This window comes from Salmo trutta, chromosome 33, assembly GCF_901001165.1.
Source record: "Salmo trutta chromosome 33, fSalTru1.1, whole genome shotgun sequence".
NCBI classification, from domain to species: Eukaryota; Metazoa; Chordata; class Actinopteri; order Salmoniformes; family Salmonidae; genus Salmo; species Salmo trutta.
Genome location: NC_042989.1, coordinates 20,098,558 through 20,111,532, shown reverse-complemented (window position 1 = coordinate 20,111,532; position 12,975 = coordinate 20,098,558). Strand labels below are relative to the sequence as shown.

Here is a 12,975-nt window from a genome sequence, read left to right as displayed (position 1 = left end):
CATGTGGGAAAGGGCAGTGTGGAGTGCAATAGAGACTGCATCATCTGTGGATCTGTTGGGGCGGTATGCAAATTGGAGTGGGTCTAGGGTTTCTGGGATAATGGTGTTTGTGTGAGCCATGACCAGCCTTTCAAAGCACTTCATGGCTACAGACGTGAGTGATACGGGTCGGTAGTCATTTAGGCAGGTTACCTTAGTGTTCTTGGGCACAGGCACTATGGTGGTCTGCTTAAAACATGTTGGTATTACAGACTCGGACAGGGAGAGATTGAAAATGTCAGTGAAGACACTTGCCAGTTGGTCAGCGCATGCTCGCAGTAACGTCTTGGTAATCCGTCTGGCCCTGCGGCCTTGTGAATGTTGACCTGTTTAAAAGGTCTTACTCACATCGGCTGCGGAGAGCGTGATCACAGTCTTCCAGAACAGCTGGTGCGCTCATGCATGTTTGGGTTATTTGCCTCGAAGCGAGCATTGACATGGTTTAGCTCGTCTTGTAGGCTCGTGTCACTGGGCAGCTCTCAGCTGTGCTTCCCTTTGTAGTCTAATGGTTTGCAAGCCCTTCCACATCCGACGAGCGTCGGAGCCGGTGTAGTACGATTTGATCTTAGTCCTGTATTGACACTTTGCCTGTTTGATTGTTCATTTGAGGGCATAGTGGGATTTCTTATAAGCGGCAGCTCTACCCTTTAGCTCAGTGTTGCCTGTAATCTATTGGTTTGGGTATGTATGTAGTCACTCTGGGGGCAACGTCATCGATGCACTTATTGATGAAGCCAGTGACTGATATGGTGTAGTCCTCAATGCCATCGGAAGAATCGCGGAACATATTCCAGCCTGTGCTAGCAAAACAGTCCTGTAGCTTAGCATCTGCTTCATCTGACCACCTTTTTTAATTGACCGAGTCACTGGTGCTTCCTGCTTTAATTTTTGCTTGTAAGCAGGAATCAGGAGGATAGAATTATGGTCAGATTTGCCAAATGGATGGCGAGGGAGAGCTTTGTACATGTCTCTGTGTGTGGAGTAAAGGTGATCTAGAGTTTTTTTTCCCTTCTTGTTGCACATTTAACATGCTAATAGAAATTTGGTAAAACAGATTTAAGTTTCCCTGCATTAAAGTCCACGGCCACTAGGATCGCCGCCTCTGGATGAATGTATTCCGCCATAAGAAAACAGGAAAACTGAGTTATTTTTTTCAGTCATAAGAGACAGTAGCAGCAACATTATGTACAAAATAAGTAAAAAAAAAAAAGTTAAACAAAAAAAAAAAACATAAAAACACAATCAGTTACAAACACGTAAAATGTCAGCCATCAACTCAGTTGCCGTAGAGGAAAGAAACCGCACAGATTTGCGACCATGATGCCAATGGTGACTTAAACCGTTACAGAGTTTAATGGCTGTGATTGGAGAAAACTGAGGCTGGATCAACAACATTGTAGTTACTACCCAATACTAACCTAATGATCAAGTGAAAAGAAGGAAGCCTGTACCAAATAAAAATATTCCAAAACATGCATCCTGTTTGCAATAAGGCACTAAAGTAAAACTGCTAAAAATGTGGCAAAGAAATTAACTTTATGTCCTGAATACAACGCATTATGTTTGAGGCAAATCCAACACATCACTGAGTACCACTCTTCATATTTTCAAGCATGGTGGTGGTTGCATCATTTTAATGATATCGTTGTCATGGGGCAAGGACTAGGGAACATTTTTGGATATAAAGAAATGGAGTAGAGCTAAGCATGTGCAAAATCATAGAGGAAAACCTGGTTCAGTCTGCATTCAACAGACACTGGGAGACAAATTCACCTTTTCACAGGACCATAACCTAAAACACCAAATATACACTGGGGTTGCTTACCAAGACGACATTGTATATTCCGGCCTAGTTACAGTTTTGACTTAAAAGCTGCTTGAAAATCTATGGTAAGACTTTAAAATGTCTGTCTCGCAATGATCAACAACCAACTTGACAGAGCTTGAATAATTAAAAAAATTATAAAATGTGCAAATATTGTACAATCCAGGTGTGCAAAGCTCTTAGAGACTCACACAGAAAGACTCACTGCTGTAAGCCATAAAATCTATTATGTGACTTGTTAAGAACATTTTTACTCCTGAACCTATTTAGGCTTGCCATAACTAAGGGTTTGAATATTTACTGACCCAAGACACTTCCGCTTTCATGCTTCATTAATTTGTAAAAATAAAAAAGAAACAATTCCACTTTGACATTATGGGGTATTGTGTGCAAGCCAGTGACACAAAATATCAATTTAATCAACATTTTAATTCAGGCTGTAACAACAAAATGTGGAGAAAGTAAAAGGGTGTTAATACTTTCTGAAGGCACTGAAAGTATCCACACCCCTTTGCTATGACACTCCAAATTGAGCTCAGGTGCATTCAATTTCCTTTGATCATTCTTGAGATGTCACTACAAATAGATGGAGTCCACCTATTCCTAATTTAATTGTTTGGACATTATTTAGAAAGAAACATACCTGTCTATAAGGTCCCACAGTTGACAGTGCATGTCAGAGCAGAAACAATACCATGAAGTCCAAGGAACTGTCCGTAGATCTGTCACGTCCTGACCAGTAATAGGGGTTATTGGTTATTGTAGTTTGGTCAGGACGTGGCAGGGGGTATTTGTTTTATATGGTTCGGGGTGTGTGTGTACTTAGAGGGGTGTTGTATTTATGTGTTCCGGGGTTTTTGGTTTATGTTCTTGTTTTTGTATTCTAGGTTGTCTATGTTGTGTATTTCTTTGTTGGCCTTGTGTGGCTCTCAATCAGGAACAGCTGTACATCGTTGTTTCTGATTGAGAGTCCTACTTAAGGAGCTTGTTTTTCCACCTGTGCCTTTGTGGGTAGTTATTTTTTGTATTGCTGTTAGTATAGCCTGCGAAAGTGTCATTCTGTCGCTTCTTTGTTTTTTCTTGTTTTTTTCGTGTTCACGTTTAAATAAAATAATGATGAGCACGCAACCCGCTGCGCCTTGTTCTCTACATTACGACACCCGTGACAAGATCTCCGAGGTAGAATTGTGATGAGGCATATACTGTGTCTTGGGAAGGGTATAAAACCATTTCTACAGTGGTGCTCTTGGAAATGAAACTACCCAGATTCTGCCTAGAGCTGGACGTCTGACCAAACTGAGCAAGAAGGACCTTGGTCAGAGAGGTGACCAAGAACCCAAAGACCACCAGAACTACAGACTTCCTTGGCTGAGATGGGAAAACCTGCCAGAAGGACAACAGTCTCTACAGCACTTCACCAATATGGGCTTTATGGGAGAGTGGCCAGACGAAAGCCACTCCTGAGAAAAAGGCACATGACAGCGTGCTTGGGATTTGCCAAAAGTCATGTGAAAGACAGAGCTCATAAGGGAAAAGATTCTGCGGTCTGATGAGACAAACATTTTACTCTTTTCATGAATGCAAAGCGATATGTCTGGAGAAAACCAGTCATCTAAGCATGGTGGCAGCATCATGCTATGGGGATGCTTTTTAGCAGCAGAGACTGGTAAGGATAGAGGGAACAATGAATGGAGCCAAATACAGGCAAATCCTTGATGAGAACCTGCTTCAGATTGCAAACGACATTAGACTGGGGTGAAGATTTACATTCCAACAGGACAATAACCCCAAGCATACAGCCAAAGCAACACCCAGGTAAAGCCCAGACTTGAATCCCATTGAAAATCTGTGGAACGACTTGAAGATTGCTGTTCACTACCGCTCGTCATCTAATTTAACAGAGTGAGAAAATCTGCAAGAAATAATTGGAAAAAATCCCCAAATCCAGATGTGCAAAGTTGATAAAGACATAACCAAAATGGCTCAAACCTATAATTGCCGCCAAAGGTGCTTCTACAAAGTAATGACTAGGGTATTTAATTTTCAATAACTTTGCAAACATTTCTAAAAACACGTTTTCACTTTGTCATTATGGGGTAGTGTGTAGATGGGTGATATATATATATTTTTCAGGCTGTAACAACAAAATGTGGAATAAGTCAAGTGGTATGAACACTTTCTGAGGGCACTGTTTGTTAGAGTTTACACTTCCTCTTCCAATGAATTGTGGGGAGGTCAAAAGAATGAAACTGTCCACCAAATCTATTCATTTTAAAATGTTGATTACTTCTACTTGCCATTCATCTGATAAGACAATATTTTTTTTTTGGTAACAGATGATGGGGATCCCTGGGTTGGCAGTTTGCTTGGGTGGGGTCCCTGGGTTGCCAGTTTGCTAGATGTTTGAATTGTTATAGGGAGAAGAATTAGTCTAAGGACAATTCTGAAAATAAAATCAGATGAGGTATTGGATGTAGAAATATTTCCTGAACTTTAAAACGTTTCGGAGGAACGTGCAAAACCAATGGAGAAAAAGAGGAATCCGCTGGCAAAAAGTCATGGTATGGCTGTGTTACTTTTCATGGCCAATGCAGGTATGAGTGGAGCCGCCCAGGCAGCCACTGGGCAGCAGCCCTTTTCCTGCTGTCCCCTCACCCCTTGCATATCGCCTGGCCCAGCGCCAGGCATCCAGTAGAAAAGGAATTCCAAGTGCAGGTCGAGCTGCTGTATTTGTGCTTCCAAACAGTATTCCCTTTCATTCCCTCTCGGCAGACTGTTTATTTTGGTGCTCTTTTACACCGTGGGGCCTGATGGAGCTGGAAAACGAAAACATCTCCCAGACTTCCAATCCGATGACATGACCGTTGGAAGCAGCTTTTTCTAGCTCAGCAAAAGAAAGAGAGAACGGCCAATATTCCCCTTCCTTTATCCCCAACAGTAATGCAGAAATCAAAATCATAAACAAACACTAATGAAACAAAGCCACCAAACCGATACAGACTGATAAAGAACACTAGATACCTGTGAAAAACCAGGATTTTTCTGAATTGGACAAAAGAAGAATGAGAGTGATGCGTCTTTACTTGGTTCACTTATAATTGTCTTCAACTGCAAAGTGTCAGCAAAGCAAAACTGGAAAAACCCGGCTAGCAAAGCAAAAACAAAATGGCAGAACTATTACTCTGTACCGGTCTCCTACTAAAACGACACAAGTGCAGCATTCATTTCCTTCTCAAACAGAATACAATAAATCTCTCCTCAGCTGCCTTCTGTGTAGCACCACCCACTTCATGAGAGAAAGACCATTTGGGACCAATAGGTATAAATATTTTCATAAGCTTTGATAGGTCCTCATTTGGGGAGAAAGCACGAGAGAGAGTGGGAGTTGAGAGAGTGAGTGCGAGAGAGAGAGAACGAGGGAGGGGAAAGTGAGCGAGTGAGAGAGAGAGAAAGAGGAAAGAGAGTGAGAGCGAGTGTGTGATTAATATTGGCTGACAGCTGATCAGAGAGAATGCTGTCTGTTCAGACCCATTCTAACTCCCTGTCAGAGTGGATCAGAGGAGGCCAGTCACCTCACTACAAAGGGACACTGGGCAGGCAGCGTTCCTAAGCCCCACAAAGCTATGTCCACTCGAAAAACAAAGGGCATAACACCAGCGATACCAGCGCTGGCTTCAGGACTGCTCCAATCTCAATGCATGGCTAAACCTGGTCCAGGGCTGGCTTGTTAAAAGGTTTGGTACTGACTTTTTTTGGTTCTTTCTCTCCCAAGCTAACTGTTTCGCGTTGTATTGGAGTCACCAGGCATCTCCCCCAACCTGGTGCCCTAAATTATGGAAAAAATGCATTCATGAAATTCAGGAGCTGCTCCCCACGGATCCAGTTACAGTTATTGATTACTTTATAAGATGTTTGTTAACCTACGCCAACCTTCATACTTTGAAGAGAGAAAATCGGAGAAAAAAAAGAAATGTTCTGGTGGCACACATTTTTGGGTTGGTGCATAGCTGCTGTCTTTTTCCAGCTCCGTTTGGACAGATGCAGGCTGATCTGGGTTTCTCTTGGTCGGCTCAAGTGTGACGCTCACATGATGAATGGTGTGATACACTAATGCTAACGTATAGAAGGACTATGGAAAAAGGCCCTGATCAGACAAACAGATGTGCATCCGCTAAAACTGCTTAATATCACTGTTACTGCAATAAACTCAACAGTTCCACCAGTCCCTTTCTCAGGCTCCAGGGTGGAAAGAGTTGTGCAACTGCAGGATGAGAAGGCGGTAGACGCTCACACACTCTAAAAGGTATAAGTAACAAAATGTACGATTTGCAGACATCAAACTAAATTGAATAATGTTAATATAACAGCAATAAAATAACAAAATGCAATACCACAATGAGACCAAAATGCACATACTATGTTTCCTATGAAAGACCTGCTCAGCCGTGTGTGATTTCTGGGGCACAACTGGCCAGGGATTTAGGTGGCTGGGCAGCAATTAGGATGGGAAGCACGGCCAACAGCTGGGAATGCACAAACTGTGTCTATATCCCACCACTGGATCCCATTACAAAAGAGAGATGGCAATCACACTCACCCGCTAGCAGTCATCTGACCTCTATAGTTAGAAACTTGGAGCCTATCTGATCAAACAGCAGATCACCATTGCAGTAGAAACCTAATTAAGTATTTACACAGTCAGAGATGGCCCCTAAATCTTTTGAAACAGACCCATCAGGCCTGGATTTGTGCACAATGAGAAGAGCCTTGCAATAGCTATACTCTTGTCATTGCTTGCAGATCCGGTCTGAAGCAGTCAGGCCAAACAGGACAAAAATATCCAAATGGTGTTGATCAGTCCTCGATGGAAGAATGGTCACTATGCCTGGCTGTGATCACTGACACTGGCATGGAGAGGGCATACCATCTGCCCAAGGACTACAGCACCAGTGGGCAAGCGACAGACAGGGAGGGGAGTGTGTGTGTGGACTGTCAGACCCACCTGCTTTCCCGCACACGGCCTCGTAGACCACATGCTGCGAGTTGGACGTCAGAGCTCCATTGGCTGGGCGTTCTGATGAGGTCTGTCTGTGGGCAGAGACAAGATAAGAGTGATCGACTCCTGTACAGTACATTACCCAGAGAGATCCAGAGATAGGGCAAAAACAAACCAATGCTGTTCCACATTCATTGTTGTGGAGGGTTCCACTGATATACTGTAGTGCCCTTCACTCTTATTGTAAGAGCACTGTGAAGGCCAATTCTCTTAGAGCTACAGTGGAGGCATAGGGATTACTGGCTCCTATTACGACTATGGATACATTGTGTGTGTACTGTGACATCACCAGGCAGGCGTGGTGGTTTGCTATGTGCTGTCCATAGGGTCTGGTGGGGGTCTCTTGACACTCCAAGAGGTTAAGTGTTTAGTGAGTGTTGGGACACATTCCTCTACCATGGTAGCTGTCCTGGATGACGTTTTCCTCAACACTGACGCTCCAAAGGAACACGTACGTTGTAGGGTTAGCTGATACGGTTGTGGTGCCGGCTGGGTCATTTGTGGAATTACCGGTGTGTTTTTAAATAGAAAAGTCATGAGAACAGGTCCCATTGTGACTGATACTGTTTCATAATGTTTCATGAAATGGGTGACCAATTCTTTCCAGCAAGTACTACCAACATGTATAGGGCACTGCCTCTTAATAGAACACACAACACTGGCTCTCACAGAATCAGACTACACAGGGACAATGTGTGTATACAGCTCCTCAGACTAAATCATTATGGGTGGAAGAAGGACATAAAGCAGGGGCCAACAAGCCTGTAACTCTATACATTAAATGTGTTAAGCATTTTTGGGGGAACAATAAATAAAGCTTAGCTGGTATTAACCTCTCGCCCCATAACAGTGGGTTGACAAAGCAGCATTAAGAAGGTAATGAGGGCACACACTGCTTCCTTGTAGGGACTGCACAGTTGTTCCTTCACACCATTACACAACCACAAATAGGACTGGCTCACTTAAAGTGCGGCATAACTATACAGGAAGCAACCCTTTAATATTTGGAGAAAGCTTGACCTCTGAGTTCTTCATATCACTTTGTAAACCGTCTCTCACTTCTACACGTCATAAGGTGTAGACCGGCAAACACCGCAGTATGGAAGGGCTTAATATATTGAACACGTATCTCTGCATGGAGTATGCACCCACAGTTAGACGTTTAGGAAATAAATGTAAAGCCTTGTAAGAAGCTTTTTCTTTCAGAGGGGGCTTGAGTGGATTTTCCCAGATAGACTATGAAATCTAGGAACATGGTTGCCTATGGTTGTGTGTTTCTTTGTGTATGGTGGAAGCGAGCGTTTCTTTATGCTATCTGGACGTCTAACCGGGGGGTGGCGGGGGATTAGTGTTCATTTATAAACAGAGTTTTGGCAGCATGATGTGTTTATAGTATCAAGTTGTTCCTACAGCTGACTAATAGGCAGCGAAGGCAGCAGCCAGTTTGACAGTAATGGTTCTGCTGTAATTGTCACCCTATTAAGAATGCCACATGACAGCCTGGGTTTCCGTAGCTACAGCTGCAAAACCCGCCAAGCCTCACAAACACCAAACACAATTTATTTGTGTTACAAATTGCTTTCAAATTTGTAACTGAAGTCATTCCCAGTTTGCAACCATGTTAGGCCAATCGACACTCTAGGGTCCTGCCCAACTGTATGCCACAGATACAGTAGCAATTTGGTTATGCAGAAAAGCATGACAATTGGGGTATTGGTGAAGTTTAGAATTTCATTGACGTTGTCCATAACCATAGACAAGCCTTGATGCTTTGGTTTCATCTTAGGATATCTCAGAAGCAGTCATTGTTGCGAAACTAAGCTTCATTGTGGTCCATTCACATTCTTTCGGTCATCTCTCTCATCAATTAACATATAATGAGACAGAAACTAATTCTGACAAATGTACTGACAAGTCTGTCCAATCAGTGGCTGAACAGACTTGGCATTTCCTCATGATGTTCCGCTCTGATTGGCTGACAGGGCAGCTTGGTGGTGGGTCCAGTGAATTGGCTCTTCTTTCTACATCCCAGCCCTCGGCGAGAGAGAGGAGACAGTTTGGCTGCTCCAACATATAAATCCACTCCCCTCTTTATTTGACTCCCAAACACAACTGCTAATCTTGATCCTTATTACTCACTTACCGTTCTCCAACAAACCCAAACTGCATGTCATTCAGATCCTAGATTCAATAACAAAGATTTACTCTCTGTGTTCATCAATGATGTATTGTCCTGTAGGAAAACAGGCAGCAGGGGCAACATTTTGAGATAAGTATCAAATGTAATGTGTTTCGAAGATAAAATAACCTTGAACATTTCTAATACCTACAGTACAGTGATTTCATGTTGGGGTGGACGAGCTAAGACTACTTAAACTCATTTCAAGGGCAACGCAATACCTTGGTTAACATAAAGGGAAACAACTTATTATCCATTTTCTGTGAACAATCATCTCATCTCTTTCAGACAGAGGTTTGCTTTCTATCCGTCATTCTTTATTTCCCTCTCTTCTTTCTTTTCTTCCTTTTTTCCATCAGTGCATTTTTGGTCTAGAAGCTTCCGTTTTCCCACACTCTCCCCTGTCACACAGGCCGACCACAAAAATGCAGGACAGTGGAGAGTGTGAGGAGGTTCTGGAATTCCGCATGCAGAGGGTAAACACAGTAACTGCCAGGAAGACACACAGAGAGGAGCAAACATTGCACCTACCCTGCCCTAACCGACCTTGCCATAACCGACCCTTAACTATTCACTGCCTTCCCTCCCCTCTGACCGTGCCGCTTGTCCAGGAGAGCGCTCCTCACACATCAGCAACATAACACAACCACATCCCTCTAGCCTCTCCTGCTCCCTGGCTGGCCTCAGCCACCACAACAAAGCTGCTATCTGCTGAGGCGGCCACTAAGGCTTTGTGTCATTAGCCAAATCCTTGTACCCCTGATGAAAGGCACCAACACGGACCCTCTGATACAGACAGAAAGACAAGTGACATGCGCACACACAGACAGAGATACAGTAGGAGCAGACAGGTAGAGCAACGGCTTTACCATACAGTTCTATAAATATTCCTACTTAGCAAAAAAGACAGCAAATTCAAATGGCCAGGTCCATATAAATCTCTGATGTAATACTAGAGAAGCACACATCATGGCCAGAGGGGGTGGAGGTTGAGGAGAGGAGAATGACAGAGCTGGGACCACTGCGCCTCACGCTGGGGGAGAGGAGCCCTCCATCGAAGCCATGTGCTTTAAACAAACAAGCAACCGTATCACTGAGTTTTGCCATTGCTGTGTAATTTAGCCAGATGTTGGGTAATAAAGTCATACTGCAGCATGGGAAAGTGATGGCAGTTTCAGGCTTCGCTCCGTTTGCGCTCTCCCCAACTTTTCTTTCTTTCTCCATTTTTCCTCCTCTCTTCTTCTGTTAATCTCCAAACAAAACAGGGTTTAAACAGCGCTCATAAATAGGGCCCTGCAGTTGAACCGCATTGTGTTTACTGAGCAGGCAGAAATCAGGCCTGTGATGAGGTTGTTTACTGAACAGGCAGATACAGCCTGAAGCCAAGGGACTGGTACTGTTCGCTCCACGCTTCATGTAGGCTAGTCTAACTCTCAGTTCCTTTTGAACTCTCTGCTGCTGCTGGACCCTGGTTCACCCCTCCAGCACAGCCATAGTCCTTTAGACCCACTAGCTTGCCATCGCATATACTGCATATTCATGTCATGGTCCAGTCAACGTTTCCACATTACAGTGGTAATAATGAACATTGTAGTAAGAAACTAATGAACAGCAGCATCCCAAAGGCAGCTCTAGCTCCAGGTCTTACTTGTTGAGGCGCTGGGTGGCTGTCTTCCTGACCAGACCCTCCCTGGCACTGCTGGGTGGTTTGGGGTTGAGGATGTGTCCTGGGCCTGTGCAGGCGTGGCTGTGGTTCTGGCGGCCTGGGTGGATCACTGGTGAACTGGAGGAGGATGGGCCGGTGGGAGCCTGGGGCCAAGGAGCCGTCACAGGATAGGATGGCATCATGGCCTTAGCAGCCAACATGGCCTAAGGAGCAAAAACCACACATTTAGCTTCAGATTCACAATCAAGTAAGTTATGACATTACACGTAAGAGGATTTATACAATAGGGCATCATGTCCCTAATCCCCTACCTAAATCAGGGATGGGAAAGGCTATCAAATTGTAAATGTGCTCAGTACAACCATAAAAAACATCAGACTTTGATTTTAGCAAAAAAAAAGTTCTGCCTTCCAGGTCATCTAAGGTCAAACGTCATCGATCTAAAAGACAACTACATCAATTAGCTTTGAAAAAAGTGCTATCCTTTATCAAAACATGCTCTACATATTTTGAGGTTGGAAGCAGTGCAACACAAATTCTTCACATTTCATACTTGTTTAGACAAGATCTCTTTAATGACTTCTAGAAACCTGGTAAACAACATGTTCATCCTGACATAATATTTAAGAACTACCGTTCACCGGTTGCCTGTGTTGCTGGGGAATGCTTCACAGACATTCCTTCCAGATCTCATGTCTATGCTATTTTCTCTGCCACTTTATATATCTATCTAACAAGCTAATGGTTTTCCAGCTTCCCAGCGCATGATTTCAAAGGGCCGGCAGCGTGACAGAGAATATTTTGATGTAATTTCTGTGTTGATAAATGAGAAGCTGAATTTCCAGGTTGGAGGGTCTGTGGTTGTGGAGCAGTTGAGCAGGGCCAGGGAGGGCACCTTTATTTGGCTGCCAGGTGGCCCCAGGCCAAGCCTGTGGAGGAGCCGTGCAGTCTGCACCCAGTAACTGGAACATAGAGTAGAGCACCGGAACAGCACTCTCTCTTTCACACACACACACACACACACACACACACACACACACACACACACACACACACACACACACACACACACACACACCTACCTACCTATGCTCCCCTGGACACAGTTTTATATTCAGTTAAGCCAAATACTTCAATAAATTCTGCCACAAGGCAGGGGAGGTGAGTGCCGGAATGGAGAGGGCGCTTATTTCAGTAAGACCAAAACCCACAATGGTTTTTCACGTGTCATTACAGAGTAGGGTCAAGGCATTGACTAATTCTCTGACCAATGGAAGGACAGTCTTGGAAGGAGGGTTTACTGGGCAATTCTACTCTGAGCCAAAGTGAATGAGCCTTAAGGCCATGGAACACATGGAAACGCTACACAATTGCAGGGCGTCTGTTAGTATAGACTCCCATTCAAGTCAAGCTGGCGAGAGAGACTGAGGGGCAGAGCAGAGGGAGAGGATATTTAAGGGACGGTTCCCTGATTGGGTGGTGACTCAAGGCGCACAGTCAGCCCTCCCATGAGCTCAGTAAAAGGGCTGTTTGTTAAGGGGAGAACAACAGGTTGGCTCTCTTGCTCTCTTAACGCTGTTCCCTTTATGGCATATGATTACACACACACACCAACTAATGCTGCAAACTATTTCCTGCAATTTCGCAATCAGGGGGAGAGATGGTCCCTGCTCAACCCTACCTGGTAATCGTGGATGGATGCTGTGAGTGGCTGGCTGAGAGTGGTTGTGGCTTGGTGAACTCGTGAACTATGCTCAATCAGCGAACTGGCGATGGGAGCGGAGTGGACAGGAGCTGGGGGATCACTTTCAAAGAGAGTCTTGCGTAACCCAGCCAGTCCGGGCCAAGAAAAACATCCCCTCAATTGCATTAATTAGACTCAACCTAGACGTAAAAAGGATGATGTGAGAGCAACTGCATTACTCAAAAAAAAAAAAAAAAAAACTGTGCCTCCCATCATCCCACCCCGAAAGGTGTATTTGTATTTATTATGGATCCCCATTAGTTCCTGCCAAGGCAGCAGCTACTCTTCCTGGCATCCAGCAAAATTAAGGCAGTTTATACAATTTTAAAAACATTACAATACATTCACAGCACAGATTTCACAACACACTGTGTGCCCTCTTGGCCTTAGTCACAGTTTAGTCACCTCAACCTGCTCAATTTCCACATTATTTATTGTAAGATTTAGTTGAGGTTAAGGGTTTTGT

The 12,975-nt window shown here is 44.1% G+C and overlaps 1 protein-coding gene across 7 annotated transcripts in view; it reads right to left on the bottom strand.

Moving 5' to 3' along the window:
* The window catches only part of ttll5 (tubulin tyrosine ligase-like family, member 5), a 100,797-nt gene that overhangs the window by 22,629 nt on the left and 65,193 nt on the right, over window positions 1–12,975 (bottom strand). For all 7 annotated transcript variants that reach the window (XM_029730227.1, XM_029730223.1, XM_029730226.1 and 4 more), the window contains 2 exons: window positions 10,748–10,968; window positions 6,867–6,952 (listed from right to left, as the gene is read on the bottom strand). In XM_029730227.1, coding sequence (XP_029586087.1) covers window positions 6,867–6,952; window positions 10,748–10,968 — 307 coding nt within the window. The remainder of the gene's footprint in view (window positions 1–6,866; window positions 6,953–10,747; window positions 10,969–12,975) is intronic.